Source organism: Zingiber officinale, chromosome 9A (assembly GCF_018446385.1).
Source record: "Zingiber officinale cultivar Zhangliang chromosome 9A, Zo_v1.1, whole genome shotgun sequence".
NCBI classification, from domain to species: Eukaryota; Viridiplantae; Streptophyta; class Magnoliopsida; order Zingiberales; family Zingiberaceae; genus Zingiber; species Zingiber officinale.
This window is the reverse complement of record NC_056002.1, coordinates 93,971,564-93,992,196: the sequence shown is the minus strand read 5'-3', so window position 1 is coordinate 93,992,196 and position 20,633 is coordinate 93,971,564. Positions and strand designations below refer to the sequence as shown.

General features: G+C 37.1%; 2 protein-coding genes, 1 long non-coding RNA gene and 1 pseudogene across 5 annotated transcripts; 3 read left to right on the top strand and 1 right to left on the bottom strand.

Moving 5' to 3' along the window:
• Positions 1 to 507: 507 nt before the first annotated feature.
• On the top strand, positions 508 to 5,793 carry LOC122019337 (annotated as a pseudogene).
• A 759-nt stretch (positions 5,794 to 6,552) lies between these two features.
• Positions 6,553 to 12,737, top strand: LOC122019656 (protein MALE DISCOVERER 2-like). Of its 2 annotated transcripts, XM_042577110.1 has the most exons (9): positions 6,553 to 6,921; positions 7,004 to 7,139; positions 8,076 to 8,147; positions 8,885 to 9,028; positions 9,116 to 9,238; positions 10,172 to 10,503; positions 10,576 to 10,766; positions 10,848 to 10,980; positions 11,896 to 12,737. In XM_042577110.1, exons 1-9 carry the CDS (start codon positions 6,825 to 6,827, stop codon positions 12,462 to 12,464), a joined length of 1,797 nt encoding a protein of 598 aa, XP_042433044.1. In that variant the 5' UTR covers positions 6,553 to 6,824; the 3' UTR covers positions 12,465 to 12,737. The 2 variants fall into 2 exon arrangements, with proteins under 2 accessions (XP_042433044.1, XP_042433045.1); XM_042577111.1 differs by lacking the exon at positions 8,076 to 8,147.
• Positions 12,738 to 13,048: 311 nt separating this feature from the next.
• LOC122020909 (SAM50-like protein CG7639) lies at positions 13,049 to 16,289 on the top strand. The gene is made up of 4 exons (XM_042578953.1): positions 13,049 to 13,617; positions 14,458 to 14,943; positions 15,290 to 15,838; positions 15,921 to 16,289. The coding sequence occupies exons 1-4, from the start codon at positions 13,090 to 13,092 to the stop codon at positions 15,996 to 15,998; spliced, it is 1,641 nt and encodes a 546-aa protein (XP_042434887.1). The 5' UTR covers positions 13,049 to 13,089; the 3' UTR covers positions 15,999 to 16,289.
• A 1,071-nt stretch (positions 16,290 to 17,360) lies between these two features.
• Positions 17,361 to 20,417, bottom strand: LOC122021533. Of its 2 annotated transcripts, none has more exons than XR_006122567.1 (2): positions 17,751 to 20,417; positions 17,361 to 17,629 (listed from the first exon to the last, which is right to left on the bottom strand). It is a non-coding gene; the product is annotated as an uncharacterized LOC122021533 (long non-coding RNA). The 2 variants fall into 2 exon arrangements; XR_006122568.1 differs by having other exon boundaries at positions 19,588 to 20,417.
• Between the last annotated feature and the right edge of the window lie 216 nt (positions 20,418 to 20,633).

The following is a 20,633-nucleotide window of genomic DNA, read 5'->3' as shown; positions in this document are numbered from 1 at the left end:
AGTCCAAATATAGTGTCCATTATTTATTTTGACTTTTTCAAATGTATTAAAATATGATTAAAAATTGACTAATGTTATTCCTATATTCTACCGACAGAGGAGAGAGAAGTGAGAGAAATATAATAAAGAAAAGAAAAATAGTAGAAAAAGTCAAATTATCAGGAGGATAAAATAGGAAATGCTTTTTAAAAAGAGCACTCTTTGGTAAATACCAAAATAATGTACCTCTTTTGATAAATTCAGATTTTTAAGTGCGCCTTATAATAAATTGTCGTTTTTTAATTTAATAAATTTATATAGATATATTCGTAATTGATTATTTATTTTATATAGAGTGTTATTTTGTTTATATTAAATCGTGCGGCAGTTGTCGCACTTTGACCGTGATCAAGCATTAAAACTCGTGTGCATGCTTCGAGATTCGTGCAAATTGTAAGGCGACGGTGGCCTCGTCATGGATTTAATGCTTCACCTTCTCGCCCACGCGAACACGATCCAAGCGGAGAAATGGCGTCGTCGTCCTCGTCGCGAACTCTGCTCACTGAGCGGCGCCTTCCTCTCCTCCTCAGCTTCTTCCTCCTCGTCCTCGCGATCCTGCTCCTTATTTTCTCCTCCTCCAGTTCGTTCAATTACTTCCCCTCCGCCAAGGATCTCCTTCCTTCCCCCTCCCGATCGTCCCCTCTCCCGCCGATCTCGAAGCCGGAGCTCCCATCGAATCCTACCTCCGTCGCGGACTTTGATGAAACGGAGGCGGACCGCGACAATGGAGATGCGGCCGACGAGGAGGATGTCGGAGGCGGCGGGGGCGAAGAGGAAGTGAATATCAAATGGGAGGTTTGTAAGGGTGGTAAGACGTTCCAAGCGGCCGATTACATTCCGTGCCTGGATAATTGGAATGCCATCAAGAAGCTCAAGTCACGGCGACACATGGAGCACCGGGAGCGGCATTGCCCCAAGCCCAGCCTCAGGTGTCTTGTGCCGCTGCCGTCGAGGTACAAGGTGCCGGTTCCATGGCCCAAGAGCAGAGACATGGTGAGATTGATTTTTGGGTAAGCCGGCTATGGTTGTCTTTTCCCCAATTCTCTCATTGATGGTCGCAATGTATTTGATTACCCCCTGACGACTTTCCTAGCTAGTTTCTCCTTGCTTCCGATTCCCGTGTTGGCTCGAACTGATCTGTAAAGAAGGAAAGTGTTACCACTTTGAGAAGAATATGGTATGATAAGTTAGCATCTGCCTAGAATGATTATTTCACATTGTTTCTTCTAGATACGTTGTGTGTACCTCGGTAGTTGATTTCTTATTTTCCTTGTTACTGCTCTTCAGCAATAGTACATTAGTATTCACCTTGCTCTCTTTAAATTTTCCATTAATTTTTTTTTAAATATTCAGTCTCGAAGTTTGATCTAATTGGAAGCTTTTTTGGACTTCGTGTAATCGTGTTGACTCAGTATTTTAGAGATCACATGCAAGGAACTTTGATAAGTGTGAAAATAGAAGAAAAATGGCGGAAGTATTCTACTTGCTATCAGATGATATTTTGGTTGCTTGGAGCTTAACTTGTCATTCATTGAGTCTTCCTAATTAAATTCTCTATTTTGCTGTCAACAGATTTGGTATGATAATGTTCCTCACGCCAAACTCGTTGAATATAAGAAAGACCAAAACTGAGTACGGAGGTGATTACTTGGTTTTCCTTTTTAGTGGAACTCAATTTAAAGATGGTGTTTCTAAATACATTGAGTTCATCGAGCAAGTAAGCAAGTATTCTCAGCTATTTTGATATTCTGTTGTTGATTTCAACCAAAGAAATTGCTGGACATGCCTGTATTAGAGGCCAAGATGCTATTCCTTCTATAATTATGGGTTTCTCGTTTGATTATTTTTTTCTCTAGAGTCAGTGGAATTTTGCTTTTAATTGGTTCAATTAGCACTTATGACCTAAGGCTTACCTTTTGATATTATTGAGTAATGAACATGAATGCATGCCCTGTTCCATTCTGTTTCTGTTACTTTCTTTAAAATGTACAATGCTCTTTATTAATTCCAAATTTTTGATAAATTTTCGTTGCAAGATTATCCATTGTTGATTGTCCTGTGGAATACATTCTAGTGCCTTGTCTTTTTTTAAAATTAACATCACTCATTGGAATGACTCATTTGAGGTGAACACTATCTTCATTGAATCGACCCCTATTGGGAATGATAAATTTTCATTGCAAGAAACCCATTGTATGAATATCCTTGGGAATACATGGCAACATCATGTACTATTAATATTATGTCTTCACTCTTCTCCAATGACTCATTTGAGATGAACTCCATTTTCATTAAACATTTTGTCCAATTTTAGTCAGTATTGGATATCAACATTCAGTGGTAGCAACAAACCTTGTTTTGCCCCCAAGGCAATGGTGCAACGCTCAAGCATCTAAGGCTCGAGTTCTAGATTCGATGAATTAACCGATGAATTTTCCTTAATTGGCGGTTGCCTTAAGAATACTAGGTTGATGGGCCTCCCACTGCGAGTGCTTTTCGATTTACTGTAGTGATTGATGAGAAACTTCCGTGGAGCTGGGCTAGTCACTCCAGGATTAATCGGAGTAAGCTAGATATCTGATGCCAACTAAAAAAAACTTTGTAATTGGTGGATGAAAAGGATATATTTGTTATCCTTGCATGGGTATATTAATTTATTTTCTTCTCTTTTATAATTTTCCTCTTCACTTAAACCCTAGATTTCCCTATTATGCATGAATATTATGTTTTTAGTCTATTCCACTGAGTTCCTCATATAATGCATGCGACTTTTGGAAATTGAATCCACATTTCTTTATATGAATAGGGGTTGCTTCCTCTTCTATGCAGGATTTGGTGCTGAGACCAACCTAATACAAGGCTTTATACGCTCTACATAAACATAATCATCATCCTCAGATATTTTTCGTTTGTATGTCAATAATGCAACAAATGAATGACAAACAGATTTAATGCCATCACTAAATCATCATAGCTTTGGAAAACCATTTCTGAAAATGTGCAATGATCTGTTGTAAAACTACATTCAAGTTAAAACTTTTTCTATTTCAGTTTATGTTTGATTTTTAATCATTTTTGAAAGAAGTTCTCAAATTGTAATAAGAATATATGGCAGTTTGATTTTCTCAAACCGATTTTTGTTGGGATTCTCAATCTGATAATTGATAAATTTGTCTAAACTAGTAATACTTCTTTTCTCAATTTGACCAGAATCTTCCAGCTATCAATTGGGGAGGGCACACAAGGGTTGTCCTTGATGTTGGCTGCGGTGTTGCAAGCTTTGGTGGATATTTAATGGATAGGAATGTTATTACTATGTCTTTTGCGCCAAAAGACGAGCACGAAGCTCAGATACAATTTGCATTAGAGCGTGGGATTCCAGCCTTTTTATCAGTAATTGGAACTCAGAAGCTGCCATTTCCTGACAATGTATTTGATTTGATTCATTGTTCACGCTGTAGAGTCCACTGGGATGGAGATGGTACCTGCTATATTTTGGTCGATTCTTTTACTTTTGTAGACTAATGTTTATCCTCAATTTTATATCTGAACTATGTTAATGCAGGTGGGAAGCCACTGTTGGAGCTCAATAGGATTCTTAGACCTGGAGGTTTTTTTGTTTGGTCTGCAACACCTGTTTACCGTGATAATGCGAGGGACCAAACCGTCTGGAAGTGTAGTGACATTTGCCAACTTCTTTAAATTTCATGACCTCTTTTGTCATCAACATCCTTTATATGGGAGGGGGTGACCTCTGTGCTTAATGTCATTGAACTTATACTCTCTAATTCAAAAATTACGAGATTATGTAGACAATATAGGACACTAGGGTCGAACATATGGAACTTGCAAGAATTAAACATATCTATTGTTGTAATCAAACAGGAGAAATCTATGATTACCAACATATACCATTTTCGATAGTTTCAAATAGTTTTTATCCAAGGAAGCATCTTAAACATGGAATTTTTTTTATGGTTTACTGTTGTTTTGGCTTAAAAAATACCATTTATTTCTTTCAGCAATGGTAGCATTGACAGAGTCTATTTGCTGGAAGACAGTCAAGAAATCCATGTATTCTTTGGGTATTGGAGCTGTAATATATCAGAAACCAATCTCAAATTCTTGCTATGAGAAGCGAGTTGAAAACAATCCACCTTTATGTAATGAGAAAAATAGAGCTGGTATTTCATGGTATATGGGCATGCTACTTTTCCATGTTCTTTAATACCACACATTCTTTAAAGATCTCTATATCTCTAAGTCTTGTCCTTGCAGGTATGCTCCCCTTGATAGTTGTCTTCCCCGCATATCAGTTGGGAGAACAGACATACAAAACAGTTGGCCTGCCTCCTGGCCTGACAGACTCAACGTTGGCTCAAGCATATCAGAAGAAAATGCCACTCTTGACACAAAGCACTGGGAAAAGATTGTAAATAATAGATATTTGCAAGATCTTGCTATCGACTGGTCCAACATACGAAACGTGATGGATATGAATGCTGGTTATGGGGGGTATCACTTTAACCCACTAATATTGCTAAACTTAGTTCGACATCTGTGTTTTTTGTTGGCTCTTATCTTTGGTAATTGCTTTTTTATATTAACCCAAAACATATTGTGCGTAACTGTATCCATTCCAATCTGCGCGTTTGTTTTTTGACATGCAGAGTGTAGACTATATAATCCTCCCAATCGATACATTTGCATTTAGATATACATATAATTATAGTCTAGGATTAAGTAACTACCTGTTTAGTATTTTTCATGGTTGGGGCATGCTGAGATATTAAGTCTTGTGTGTAGATTTGCAGCAGCACTAGTTAACCAGCCTCTTTGGGTGATGAACATTGTACCTGCAAATGGTCCAGACACTCTGGGGATTATCTTCGATAGAGGACTTATTGGAGTTTATCATGACTGGTGTGAATCTTTGGATACATATCCTAGGACATATGATCTGCTACACTCAGCATTTTTATTTGAGAATCTGAAAAAGAGGTATCACAAAACTCCTTCAATTGATGAACATTTGCAACAACTAAGACCACATCTCATGCCATTCTATCTTCAGGTGTGATATCCTAGATGTTGCTGTCGAAATGGATCGTATATTGAGACCTGGTGGATGGGTCTTGATTCAGGATACTGCAGCGATGATCAAAAAGATGCGTCCCATACTGCACTCTCTTCATTGGATCACCACCCTTCACAAAAAGCAGATTCTTGTTGGCAAAAAAAGTTTCTGGCGCCCAAATGAAACATCTACCTAATAACCTTGAGATCCTTAATCATATCAAATCTCTCTGTCAGATTTGTATTTTCAGCAGCATCCTGCAAAGGTAAATGCTCTCCCTCGTAGTTAAATATGTCTTTATAGGTGTTTCAATTAGCCGCCAAATGACTAATTGTATGATAACTATGGTCAGGCAACAATCGGAACTCCTAGGTGCTTCCTGTTGCAGAGCATCATTTGGTGCTTCCTGTTGCAGAGCATCATTTGGATCGACCTGTCAATATATTTTCTAGAACATGAAATTGTATTTGGTTGAGGTGATTTCTTTCCCATATTTTTTTTTTCTTTCTTTAGCTAACTACAAACTTAAAATTATGAGTTGCTAGTTAGTTGTTGGATCTTTCCATGTTAATAATTTTTGTTGGCACTATATTTGCTTAGTTTTGAATGGCACGGAACATTATTAGTGATACTACTTTGCATATTAAACTTAAATCAAGTTTATCGACAAGATAAGATCCACATAGCTAATTCTAAATAGTTACGAGACGAGAGCTATATCAGTTTGACGATGATCCAATAAACCACTTGGATTTAGCAAAGTTTTTTTTTTAAAAAATAAATCCCATTCATTATCCTTTGAACTCTTGGATAACAATTGTGGTACTCTAAGCCTATTATTTTGATGCTGAAGAAACATCCATGTTGACTAATCAATGAGAAGTCAACGTAGACATGAACTTTTTAAAATCTACTTCAACCATCCCTTTCATTTAGTTATTATCATCCATTTGAAAGATCAGTTCAAGGAAATGTAACTACAATTTTTCTAAGACAAATAATTGAAGGCAAATTCATGTTGCTTCTCAACATCAACTCATTTAGTTACTGCCATCCATTTTCTTCTACAAAAGTCTAAAGATGTCTACTTCCAGACACTGATAATTTAGTTAAAATCCACATGGGATGCTTTCAAAGTTGAATTAGATTAGTTGAATTGGGAATTCTAAATTAACTTGGCTAGTTGTATCAAGGAACATGCTATGAATATGATCGAATTTTAATTTGTATTTGATGCATCTGATAAAGACTAAAAACATTTAGCTTGATGAAGCAATCCACTAGCTCATGAGAGCACGCGGCTGACAAAACAATTTTTTATTTTTTATATTTTATTTTTAAAATATGATGACCAATTCCTGCTCCAGACTCCACCCTCTCATTCCAAAATAGCAATTTAAATAATGGAAAAAATAGCGGCGACTAGAAATATCCCTAGTAAACGACACGTTTCGTCAACAACAGTTCAATCTTTATTCCCCCACAACCCTTCCAATTCCTCCGCATTCCAGTTTCCAATTCCTACTTCGGGCACCTGGATACCCATGAAAAGAATGATCCTTGGGTCATATTTCCGGATTGTAGAAGGAAAAGCTTCGACCTTTAGGCGAAGTGGCTTCCAAAGTCACGATATTTAGCTATGAGGTGGAGTTCAGCGAACAAAAGTGGTCTTTTTGGTTGAATCCCCTAAGAGAAAGAGACGCAGCAGATGAAGAAAGGGGAATTTGGAGCCGTCATCTCCTCATTCTTGTGGATTTGTTTGGTTTGCCAGAGGTGTGAGCTCTGTGATTCCATCAACGATGAAGGTGCTTTTAGTTGATCGATTAATGTTGATTTTGAGTCAGCCAATGGATGATGACTTTTTGTTCTCGGTGTTTCTAAATGCAGGGAGGGCCCTGCTGGCATTCAAAGGAAGAGTAGAAGTTGATCCTTATGGTGCTTTGGCGAATTGGGATGAGGAAGAGGATCACCCTTGCTCCTGGTTTGGGGTTCAGTGCTCCGCTGACGGAAGAGTCTTGGTTCTGTGAGTATCTTAAGTTCAATATCAGTTATGATTTCATTATTTTTAATTTGTATTTCTTGTGATAGGTCAGAGTGCTTGATTCATCTACTTGTTTGATTGTTCTTCTTTGTCAACAAAAAAATTGTTTTTGTAGTTAAGTACCAACAAAGTAATCATAATACAAGAGTATTCCCTCCAAACCATATTTATCCGTACCATTTTAGAAAGCAACGTTCTTACATAAATAGTGTTTTGGGACACACACTATCTGTGTTATGATTATTTTCTCCCTACACACATGTTAGGATCTTAATCACTACTTTGTTTTTGGAAATTTCTAGTCTTCAGTTGAATTCAATGTACAGTTTGATGTGATCGTCTTCACCAAAACTGCAGCAAACCTAATTATGTTCGGGTATATTTTGGTAATAATAACATTCAGATGAAAGGGAGAGTTGAAAGCCCAATAATGTTCCATATGTTCATCCTTTGTTTAGTTTTCTTTACCACAGTCATTATTAGTTCCTCCCCGATCTGCGAGAGGAGGGATTACAAAACAGTGCTTTCAACAGGCAAATCTGTTGTAAATTCCTCCTTTGCCCCCAACCAAGCTTACTAATTATGTCTAAATCCTCAAGGTGATATCATCCTTCACATTTAAGGAAGTGTGGAAGAACTTTTATTCGGCTATTGCTTTCATTGCATGCATCCAAATTGGATCAGGAGAAATATAAACTACTTAGGTGATTAGATAATTCTCAACGAACATATGTAATTTTTATTACATGCCACTATCCTACCACGTGCTTTTTTTCACATATTAACTGGAACCTATATTCGTCACTTCTGTTGTGCTACCATTGAATCAAGGCATCAACCTTTTTTTTATAATGATATGGCACTTATTCAACTAGAATTTTATCTAGTTGAGTGTTATCTATAATTTTTTTTTTCTAGGTACTTGAAGGATCTTTCTCTAGTGGGTACATTATCACCAGATATCTGCAAACTCAAACACTTGACTGCTTTGTGAGCATTGCTAACTTATGAATCCTTGTTAATTGTTTAACTGATGTGACAATTCTGCTATCTCCGTTAATCTTTTCTTTGCCAATAAAATATGTAGTGCTCTCAAGAGGGTGATCTGAAAATTTAATTGCAAAAAACATCCATCCCTTCATGAATAACTTATTCCAGTTTAACTTGCAATATCTTTATTGCCATCAAAAATTTTATTTCATGAGAATCTATGCAAAATGGCTGCAAATCTTTGATATCATCATCTTCTTGGTTTTATGCAAAATGACTGCAAAGTTCTATGACAATGATAATTCTTTTTATGAGTTGAGCAACCCATGGAACAGAGATCAAGTGCATCACTGATGGTTAATTATACCAAGATGAATTATGATAAACATGAATAGCAATAAGAGCCAGAGAAAAGGGAGCTCAAAGTTTGTTTCTTCGGAGGGAAGTGGGACTAGAGGAAACATGGAGGATTGAAATGTTGACTATTCCCTTGTTTAACTTTTTGTTTTTATATTCTCCTTATTTTCATGCTTCCTTTTCTCTTCAAGCATACAGCCCTTAGGAGGAAGAAGTAAAATAATAAAGAAGCTTAAGCACAACTTCTGATTGGCAAACAAATACTGACAATGACTAATTGCATCCACTTTTTGATTTTTTTTTTTCCAACGCTATCCTTGTGTGCAGCTCATATACAAAGGAGCTAGTGTTCTGAGAATCATTGTGTTCTTATTCTGTAGAATTTTACATAACAATTCCCTTTATGGAGTTGTTCCTATCAGCGTTGGGCAATTACAAAAGCTGGAGGTACTGGATTTAGGACACAATAAATTCAGTGGACTACTTCCACCCAATCTTAGAGATATCTTGTCTCTCAAAAGACTGTAAGTAAATGATATGCATATGACATCAGCTATTGTTTTTTCCTTAAAAAAATTGTATAGCTCCTAATTGAGCATGCTTGAATGCAGCATTCTAGGAAGCAACAATTTTTCTGGTAATTTATCACCGGCAATGCATAAGTTCAGGATTCTCTCAAGTCAGGATGCTGTAGAAGCTCCGTCATTGAACAGGGAATTTCTTAGAACATTGAGGTTTTTTGCTAAATGATTTTTTGCTACTTATTGCTTACAGAAGAAAATGGCCATGATCTAAACCTTTTGTCATGAATCATATTACTGACCTGTCCTATCAGCTAAGTTGTCTGTCTATCATACAACAGATCAATACCTTCTTCCTAGACTAAACATTAATTTGATTAATTTCATGAAGTTTTGTATGATTTGGCTAATTCCATTTTTCAGATATTTCTGTGATACCATACAGTTTATACTTCATCTTGAAATGGAACTCATTATAATTTCATGCACCTAAATACCAAATACCTTATGCTATATTAGGTAGGCTATCTATTACCACAAATTTTTGATGTTCAACAAGAATGCTTTGCTATGCACAATCAATCAGTCTCACAAATTAATTCCATATCAAGGCAAAAAAAAAAAAAAAAAAAAAAAATCCAACTAGTTTGATTTAATGAATGATTTAATATAGAGGGAAGATAGTCAATTATGTACATAAAAGAATTACAAAAGTTTATTAATGATGATTATATGCACTGTTCTTTTAGAACATATTAAAACTAGATTGATTAGTAATATGCCTGTTGGAAATACTAGCTATAAATATTAATAACAAAAAATTTCAATATGGGGATTGAAAAACCAGCATCAATAACTCAAATGACTTAGCATAACGAGAATGTGTCTGGGTCTATAAGAATATCTGAGATCAGAAATGCATAAATAGCAATTCACCTGCAGTAGCACAACATGTTTTGTTTATACAATAAGATAATCTATACATTTGACCTTTCTAAGTTATAGTTTAACAATGAAAAATAAATTATTAGAACAACAGGAAGTTTGTCGCATAATCTTTTATCATTGATTTGATTGGAAAGAAACTTTTGAAGTGACTTTTCAATTGCATAAATAGACTTCAGCATCTATATCAATCTATTGTAGGGATGTGACTCCAAGAAAGTGGAGGTCTGTAGCAGCAAATTCTAAAGAACATGCTCCTCATAAATCACCCCCCGAGGATCCAGCAAAGCCTCCTCAACCACCTTATTTTCCACCAGCTTCTCGATTATCTTCTCCTCCTCTGCCGGCTTCTAGCCAGCCCCATTCAACTTCTCCTGTGGTTATCTGTTTGTCGATTGTAGGATCAGTTTGTTTTCTGATTGCTCTTTCTCTTATATATTGGTATTCCAACCGTTCCAAAAAGGTCACATCGATGCCCTTGATGATGGGGTTAACTGGTCTATTGACAAAAGAACCAATACCTCCTGTTAGAGGTATGCTTATCTAAAATATGTGTATTTTCTGCGATTTGTTTGCTGCATTCATGAATATGTGCTTCCTGGCAGAGCTCCTTGCATTGGGACGATTGGATCTTGAAGCAGCTTGTGAGGGATTCAACAATATTGTTGGATCCTTTTCCGATTTTACATTATACAAGGGAACACTTTCAAGTGGAGCTGAAGTAGCAGTTATGTCCACTGTCATCACATCCACAAAAGATTGGTCAGCTCAAGATGAGGCTGAATTTAGGAAGAAGGTCTCCACTAATTATCTTTTTTCCCCTGTTCATACAATTGGCACATGTTCTTTTTCCATGCTTACTATGTTTTGTTTTCAGGTATCAGTGTTGTCCAAATTCAATCACAACAACTTCATGAACCTTCTTGGCTATTGCAAGGAAAAAGAACCATTTACCAGGATGTTGGCATTTGAGTATGCATCAAATGGGACGCTTTTTGAGCATTTGCACAGTGAGTACCTAAGAAATTTTGCAAGCTGTATATTTTAGCTGCCCAGTAGATGTCTTTCTTACTTTGTTGCAATTGACCTGTGTCATTCTTTAAGTTGGCATGAAACATGACATCACATCCCTAGATGCATTGTTCTTTAAAACTATGTTGTGTTCCATGCTAGTTGGTGCAGCCCAAACTTTATCATTCTTCCGACTGTGAGCCAGACTTCCACAAGTGACAGTAGAGAGCTTCTACATTCCACAAGTGACCGTGAGGTCTATGCTTCCAGAAGCAACCTTGGCCAAGCTTCTGCAAGCATGAGGCCCAGTTTTCTGCTGTTTTGTCAATGGGATCTGCACAGCAAGGTTAACCGCAACTAGGGACCTTCTGCAAGTGCTCCCCCTCTTCTGAATCATCTTCATCTTCTTGCCTTCCTCCTCTTCTTCCTGATTCCTTCTGCTTGGTGCGTCCGGCATTGCTTGATAGCACGTCCAACACAACTCTGGCACCATATTGTTCTAGTCAAGGGACAAATGCTAGGCTTGGATTTCCAAACTGTGCTCGTATTCTAGATCAGTTTTGAAGAATTAGTTTTTCGATAAGTTTATTTGGTAGAACAATGAAGCAAATTGCTTGAGATATCTGTTATTGAAAATCCGAAGCATGATAGTTTGGTTTCATTTTCTCTAAACTTCTAGGAACAAAGGTTTTCAGTGAAAATTTCAGTCTTTTCTTTCATGTTAAAGCATTCTAACACAAGCAAGCAAAAATTCCCAGATACCATGCCTCAAAATAAAGCTAAGATTCTTTCTCATAATTTCAACTAAGAATTCTAGTTTTTAGCTTTTGATTCATATATATGTATATATGTTGCCTGGTCTTGCATTTAGAACTGATTCTAGTGATTGATTCATATAATCTTTGCTCTTGCAGTTAAGGAAGTAGAGCAATTGAACTGGAGTGCACGATTACGCATAGCTGCTGGAGTCGCATACTGTCTCGAGCAAATGATAAAGCTTAACCCTCCTCTACTGACAAATCTGAACTCTTCTTCCATTTACCTTACTGAAGATTATGCAGCCAAGGTTTCTGATCTAGAGTTCTGGAATATGCCACCGGAAGCAGACTCGACATCTAAGTACTCGAGTAAATGCAGCATCGTCTATAAGTTTGGGATAGTTCTGCTGGAGATCATTTCGGGAAGGCTTCCCTACTCAGAAGACGATGGCCTGCTTGTGCTCTGGGCTTCAAGCTACTTAAGAGGGAGTCGACCAATCAAAGATATGATAGATGAAACCCTCGAATCAGTGCCCGAGGAAGATATCATCGGACTGACAGAGGTGATCAAATCCTGCATAAATGATGACCCAGAGAAACAAGCTACTATGACGGAAGTCGCTTCCCGTATGAGGCTGATCACAGGGATTACACCAGAGGTAGCCAGTCCAAAGTTATCACCATTGTGGTGGGCAGAGAGTCAAATTATATCTTCAGAAGTTTAGCTAGTGACAAAATTTTCACAGCAAATCTTCTTTTCTTTCTGTTATCGCGATCAACCTTTTCTTCGCCTTTCTTTGTATTCATTCGCAGGAGAAAAGGAAGTTGTTTGTGGCCTATAATTGGACAAACATGACCATGACGATGATTGTGGAGAGAAATTGTGTTGATTGTCATCCTCGAGAGAACTTAAATCTTGCATTGTTGTATATATTTGTGATGAAAGTGGTCATTTGTCCAGTGAAAGGAGGAACTCGATTTATAATTTCCTTGAACAAGATATGTTTCAACAGAAGATACAAAAACAGCAATATTGCAGCTAGTAAAAATCACTAAGATGGGAGTAAGTTTCTGTACCATAATAATTATTATACATTGCTAATTCACTTATAAAACAAGTGAAAATAAATAATTATTTTTTTTATAAAAAAAATACATTCATAGTTAATGGAGATGACTATATCACAATATATTTATTAAAAATATTTTAGGCATTTTTTCTCTAATAGGGTGCGATATGATATTCCCATTATTAAAAGGGTGGTTTTGATAAAATGCTCTCAACGCTTAAAAGAGACTTGTACAGTCGATCGATCCAGCATCCAGCGAATTCCTCTCTCTCTCTCTCTCATGGCGACGGACCCCAACACTGAAGGCGGCGTGAACCCTAAACCCGCCGAGGAAAGACTCCGACACTACGTCGGATCGGAGATCGAGGATATTGCCGATGCCCGAGACGGCGAAGAGGAGGAGGATGAGGAGGAGGAGGAGGAAGAAGAAGAGGAGGAGGCGCGGGAAGTAGGGATGCGCTCCGCCCCAAGGAAGGAGAAGCTCAAACGCGCCTTTCGGCGCCTTTCGCAGGGTCCGGTGCGCATCCGCGTCCACGATGTCATCATCCGAGGCAACGCCAAGACCAAGGACGCCCTCATCGAGGCCGAGGTCTTCGACGCCTTCCGATCCGCTTCCACCATGCAGGAGCTTCTCCAGGCTGCTAACTTCGCCAACACCCGCCTCCGCCGGTTAGATATCTTCGATTCCGTCTCCATCACGCTCGATTCGGGCCCCTCTGAGCTTCCTGGCACTGCCAATGTCGTCATCGATATCGTCGAGGTCAAGAACCCGCTCACGGGTGATCTTGGGGTGTACACAAAGCCGGAGGTACACTTGTCTTTTTAAACCATATCTTTTCGACGGATAGTTGCGAACGAATGTATGCTACAATTGCTTTGTCCTACAAATTTGCAATCATTTTTAGTTTCAAAAAACAATTGGAGCATTACTTGAATTCCCTGCAATTGATGTCGGATTGGATAAGTTCAATGTTACCTCCCTAGTCCCGATTATCCACGATGCTGATAATTACCGGACTAGACTAATTGAACCTGTAAGCATTAAGATGTAATACTTGTTATAATTGTAAAATCACATATGCTATAATCTGAGCTTAAAATATGTAATCCACGGCCTAGAACAGACTGTAAACTGTAAAGAGAATGCATAATAAAAACTCATACCTACTGCAGTTCGCATGTAGTTGTCCAGAGAATTTGGATACATGATTTAGTTTACGAAAGTGGTAAATTCTTAGTCTTCTAGGTTTTCTGTTGTGAGGTTTGGCTACTTCTAAATTTTGTTGCACCTCTTTTTTATGTAGTGTAAATATGAACTTGCCTCCGCCGTTTAAAAATCCGGTTTGAAATAACTATGGTATTTTGTCGAGATGTTTTATGTCATTTGTAGCATGAATGACCTTGGCTAGTAGTCACAGATAGATCAATCAAGTGGAACAACAAATCCTTATATAGAGTTCATTGTTATATGTTCTTACATCTGAATTATGCTGTCCTTTGGTTTATCTTCTATTGTACATCTTTTACATGGGAAATAGATTTTAAGATGATGAAAAGGATCATATAAATTTTATGGATGTCTCATTTCATTTTACTTGAGACAAACAAATGTCTGATTGGAGTACCACTCATGCTTTAAATTTTGCAGGCTAGATCTTGGTCACTTGAAGGGTCACTGAAGCTTAAGAACCTGTTAGGCTATGGAGATATTTGGGATGCTTCTGGGGCTTATGGTTTTGATCAAACATCAGAGATTAGTGTTGGAGTGGCCTTACCCAGATTTAAAGCAATTTCAACTCCCATCACAACTCGAATTTCATTACTTTCTCAAGATTGGCTGAAATTTTCTTCATACAAGGAACATCTGCTAGGCCTCTCTGTTGGTCTAATATCAACTAAAAAGCATGACCTTGCTTACAGTCTCACATGGCGTAATTTACTTGACCCATCACGCATGTCATCAAAGGCAATTCGGAGCCAATTAGGGCATAGTCTTCTCTCTTCCATTAAATACACATACAAAATTGATCACAGAGATTCAAATGTGAGGCCAACACGTGGGTATGCTTTCCAGTCATCGTCTCACATTGCTGGTCTTGGACCAGATAGTAAACTTCTTCGATTTTTTAGGCAGGTAATTACTTTCATGTTTTCCTTTTTTTTTTTGAGGAAAAAAATCACGATTATGCAATATACTGTTCCATGTTATGTTTTACTGCCAGTTGATTTTGTAAAACTTTTCTTGTTATTCTAGCAATGCTTCCAAAATATATAGTGATCTGTAAATTCTAATATGCTGGTCATGCTCTAGATTTTTCACTAATTTTAGTTGGAATCGTCTAATAAAATAAGGCTCAAGATTTGTTATCTCTAAATTAACTGTGCCAAACTGTTTATCTACCTGATTACATCTAATTACTTAAAAATTGTGAATTGGTCGATTGGTATATAAATGTTAATTAGTTCCTATGTTCTACCAGGAGTTTGATCTCAGAGGTGCAATTCCTTTAGGATTCTACAACACTGCACTCAATTTTGGAGTTGCAGCAGGTGCCATATTGCCATGGGTGGGGTATACGAATTCAACTACGCCATTGCCCGAGCGGTTCTATATGGGTGGTCATTCGTCTCCTATCTGTGGTCTGGGTGGACCTACTTCTCTGTTGGGTTTCAAACAAAGAGGCTTAGGCCCAATGGATCTGCGACGAGTACTTTCACCTAAACAGAGTCAAGATGAAGCTACAGCCTCTTCCGGTGGGGGTGATGATGCTTCAGGAAGCATTGCCTCTCCAGGCCGAGATGCCATTGGAGGTGATCTGGCAGTCACTGCCTTTGCTGATCTTTCATTCGATCTGCCTCTAAAGGTCTTCCAAGATGCAGGAGTTCATGGTCACGTATTTGTAAATGCTGGGAACCTAGTTATGTTATCCGAGGAATTGACAAATTTCTCCTTCCAGAGATTCTTGCATACCTTTCGGAGCTCTGCTGGGTTTGGCATAATCTTCCCTACTAGATTTTTTCGCATGGAGGTTCGTTTTCTTTAAAAATGTACTAACGCAGAAAATCACTATCTTCTGTTTTCTAACGCAATCTAATAATTTGTATTCACAGATCAACTACTGTTACATACTGAAACAGTTCCAACATGATCACGGGAAGACAGGCATACAGTTCAGTTTCTCCACTTAATAGGCTCCACCTTTGTCATTTTTGTGCGTTTTTCAAGGCAAGAACCAAAATATGGTTGATGAATAACTAACATTTCTCTTACTGTTCCACCAATTTACTTGCATCGACATCACTTCCATAACTTGTATTTCTTGATTCCTCAATTTTCTAAATGGATCTGCTTTGGCAGTTGCTTTAATTTATACTCGAGAAACTTCACTTTGTTAGTTCATTTAGCTTGTATCCCCACCTATGATCCAAATCCATTCTGTGGATTTTAGTATTCACATTAATACATGGATCATTGCTGTCTCGGTGTGCTTTTTCTTGTCTTGCAGATAATTTCATAAAGTTATTTAATTAAAATTTCAATGATTTGTTAAGGCACTTGTTTATGCATCTCTTTAACATGCTTGTCAAGCAAATCTGCTATATAGGTGAATGGTTGATTCCTTATTATGTTTTATTTCAAGATTTGGACGGACAATTTAATGGAATGATTATATACGATTCATGATAAGTAAATCTGATGGACATACAGTTCAAGCTTGCCTGGACTTGGGTGGCAGACTAAACGAGTCAAATAGGAAAGACAAGTAGCTTGAGAGGATCAAACAAGATGGCCTATGTAGTCAGACCAAGCAGGACGAATGAGTTTGGTTGGATAAGTCAGTGGAGCAAAGTGAATAGGTCTGATAAATTAGATAATAGTGAGTGTTGGAGATAGTTAAACTTTGGGGGATATTTTAAGACCCTTTGTATGGGGAAGAGATAATAGTGATTGTCGGACAAACTAGGTGCATTGATATTTTCGAGCTTGGTATTGAAATTCAATTTGAATTTTGAAAATATTGTTTGAGTCTTTATTCAAGTAAAGATGAATTATAATTCAAAATAATTTAAATTATTCAACTGATTTAATTTAAATATATTTAAATTAAAATTATGTAAATAAAATAATTTGAATTTCACTTACAAGCAATTTATGAATAATTAAATAAAGTATTATAAATTTAAATTTGACTAAAAAAAAATTACAAATTTGATAAATTTAAATACAAATCAAATGTTTTTTTGAACCTGACTCAAAAAGCTCACAGATATCTTGATTCGTTTACACCTCTAGAACAAACCATAAGAACCCAACAAATTAGGTGAATGGCTGGCCTTGAAAATGACATTTTGATATTTCATTAATGCGGCTCTTGCATTCCATCATAAAAACGAGAAGATACAAACGATTTTTCTTCCAAAGTTTCTCTTCTCAGCAAAATCATCTCCTCACGCGAGTCTTTCCCTCAATTTATTTTACAAGAAGCCATTTTTATACACTATATTAAAAGAATTTGTATCAAGATTTTCAGAACCTGATTTGGATTATTTGCTAAAAAGAAAAACTGTAAATAATTGATCGAAATTAATGAACAATGTTTAATTCCAAAAAATTATTGAACAATGAAACATAAAGCAATCTTAAAAAAGAAAACTGAAATAATTGAGAAAATGAAGTCTAAAAATGAGCCTCAATGGCTCCTTCATCAAGCTCCCTCAATTTTGGCTGCAAGCTGCCACAAGTCATGTTTCTGTTCTTAATCTTCCACACATGACGTTTGAAGCAAGATCATCCACCAGACTTGATATAATTGTCACAACTGCTAGATCATCCAAATCAGAGAATGATGAGGATATAAATTGAACACAATCACAATTATCATCAAAGTACACACAAAAAAGAAACTGTGGAAAGAAAAAACCACCAAAAAGCTGGTCTACCTCAATATTCTTGCACCTTCTCTCCACCTATGTTTCACAGGAACAATTCAATGGCACAGTAATCCCGAAGACAGATTTGGTGGCAAATTACAATACAGAAAGGAGTGCCAATCAAATAAGATTTGACTATAGTAAGCAAAAAGAGAGGATTGAAGGTTCAAGGCTGATTGTGGGAAATAAGCACAAAAAATAGGACGAGTGCATCCATTATTTAGTAAAAGCAAATAGCATAAGGTGACCACTTGTAGTAAGAAGATCTCATAAGAACCATGGTAATCCATAACACTGCAGCACACCAAAAAAAACATAACAGAAGAGCTCAAAATACTTGGAACCCCACCAAGCAGATTGCAAATAGTCAGTTAAGGGTCAAAGTTAGTTAGAACACATTTTGAAAATGTCGAGACAGGATTGAAGGAAAAGAAAAGACAACTAGTGGCATTTTGTTTCAAAACTGAAGTGGAACATTAGCGTACATCAGGGAAAAGTGCATAGAAACAAGATGTTATTTTGGAACAAAATAAAGGACTCCATAACATGTACATGATTTGAAGGAAAATCTAAATGCCAACTATCAGATTTGACATTTGTTTGGAGTAGACAATGTTGACTACAAGTTTTACAAATAGTTAACTAGAAAATGAAAAAACACATTATTTTCCAGTCAGATAAGTAGCCAATACTAGTTTAGGCAACTGTGAAAAGACAAAACCAATAAAAGAGTGGTCCATCTCGATAGGTTGCCCTTTTGTTCTTGTAATTTCTCTCAACCAATGTTTCATACTTTCATCTCACAGTTCGATGACATGATAACCCCAAAACAGAAGACCAACAAGAGAGTAGTGATACTTGTATCTAGTGGTTGCAAATTGCAACAAAAAGGAGATGTGGATTGCAGGCATGAGAAAACAAGATGCTCTTTTGGAACAAAATAAAAGACTCCATAACATGTACATGATTTGGAGAAAAAAAAATCAAAATGTCAGCCCTTCAGCTTTGACAATTCTTTTTTTTTTTTTTTGAATACTCAATGTTGACTACGAATATTACAAATAATTAACTGGAAATTGGAAAATACCATTAGTTTCCAGTCAGATAAGTAGCCAATACTAATTTAGGCAACTGTGAAAAGACAAAACCAATTAAAAAATGGTCCATCTCGATAGGTTGCCCTTCTGTTCTTGAAATTCTCTTGGCCTATGATTCATCTCTGAGTTCCATACAAGATAACCCAAAAACAGAAAACCAACAAGAGAATAGAATTTGAATATGATAGTGATATAATAATAATTTTAAAAACCACAGAAGATTGAGAGCAGGATAGTTCAAAAAAAAGGAGATGAAGATTCCAGACAAGGTTAGAGTTTTGCTACCTATGTTAAAACTGATACCCATACAGAAAATAATAAGGAAACATGCCAAGTGTGCTGATATCTATGTAGTCCCACATGATGAATAAACAGAAGGAAGATTGTTGCATATCAATTAAGCAAAGACTGATACAAAGAAAGATTTTGATTATCAAGGCAGAAGTCCCAAAACAAACATTTGTTCTCTTAAGAATAGTCATGCCAACATATACATATTCACACACATGCTACTATCATGGTATTTTTATTCGGTCATCAATTTGAGCAAGGTTACATTGAAGAATAATCATAACATCTCCTTCATATTGTAAAACTCCTTTGAAACAGTTTTGGGAAAGCAGCCAAAATTGAGATGGCATATTGCTGACTGCAATCTATAAAACTGTCTTTAGTACCAAAATCTACCGATTGTCAAATGTTGATTTTTGGAAACGAAAATATAGAAAAACTCTATCTTTAGTACAAACCTCACAACCCTCTGGTGACATCTGTGTTGAATTGGCAGAAGCAGCAACAATATCCACTTCAAAACCATATGAATATGAGCCGTTACTGGATAACCCACCAACATAAGCCCCAAATCACTGAATCACAGAGAACAAACGGGACAGACAGACACTGGGATGCCCAACTACTACTAATCACGAAGAGCAAAGTGAAGAGAGAGATCTAATGATCAAGATAGCACATATGCTTTGACATTGCCATCATCTTCAAGCACGGTCTAATCAGGTCCAAATGGTGAGAATGGCACATGGTGTTACTAACAGAGGTGAAGTTCTACGACAATGTTTATCCAAGTTCTTAGCTAGAAAGACTAGACTTTTAACAAATGGATAAACGTAGAAAGACGCCATTTACTAATTCAAAATCTCGTCTTTTCCGGGAACACTTACAGTATCCGACTCGTGCTTGTACTGCAACACCACCGGGCCTTTGCGCGGCACAAAAGAAACTATTTTGCTTCAGATCCAACATAAAACAGAAAAAAAAGAGCAGGCTGCCAGCATTACCACTTACGTTCCAGTTCTTGATGATGGCATCGGAGGAAGAGAAATCTGATTTCTTCATCTCCCTGGTATTCGTCGAACAGCATCTCGCCGACTCTGCAACTTTACGACGGAACGCAAGGCAGTAGCAATGCTGCTGCGTTCATAGTAACTGGTTCGGACGACGACCATTGGCGATTTACTCGGCGTCGCTTCTATTTGAAGAGGAGGAGGAAATAAATAGCAGAGAAGCGACTAGGGTTAGAAGATGCTCCGATTCCAAATGCGGCGGCGGTTTGGGCTTGGTTTGGTACAATAAATTAAAATTTTAAACTAAAGGGGCATTATTGCATATATCAGCAAAGGGCCGCTGACGAGTTTATTTATTTTCGGGTGGCAATTTACTAAAACGCACCTAATTTTTTCATATATATAAATTTTGCATCCTACTTTTAGAATTAGCATCCATCCGCAAAATCCCTGAAATATCCAAAAATCTAGCCCAAAGGTAAGTCGAACTGGTT

What these genes read in the sequence shown, in the direction of transcription:
- LOC122019656 (XM_042577110.1), top strand. Translation starts at nt 6,825, where the DNA reads ATGAAGAAAGGGGAATTTGGAGCCGTCATCTCCTCATTCTTGTGGATT. An exon ending in GAATTTCTTAGAACATTGAG is followed by an intron (nt 9,239 to 10,171) that starts GTTTTTTGCTAA and finishes AATCTATTGTAG; the next exon opens with GGATGTGACTCCAAGAAAGT. An exon ending in AGGCTGAATTTAGGAAGAAG is followed by an intron (nt 10,767 to 10,847) that starts GTCTCCACTAAT and finishes TTTTGTTTTCAG; the next exon opens with GTATCAGTGTTGTCCAAATT.
- LOC122020909 (XM_042578953.1), top strand. Translation starts at nt 13,090, where the DNA reads ATGGCGACGGACCCCAACACTGAAGGCGGCGTGAACCCTAAACCCGCC. An exon ending in GGGTGTACACAAAGCCGGAG is followed by an intron (nt 13,618 to 14,457) that starts GTACACTTGTCT and finishes TAAATTTTGCAG; the next exon opens with GCTAGATCTTGGTCACTTGA. An exon ending in TTCTTCGATTTTTTAGGCAG is followed by an intron (nt 14,944 to 15,289) that starts GTAATTACTTTC and finishes ATGTTCTACCAG; the next exon opens with GAGTTTGATCTCAGAGGTGC.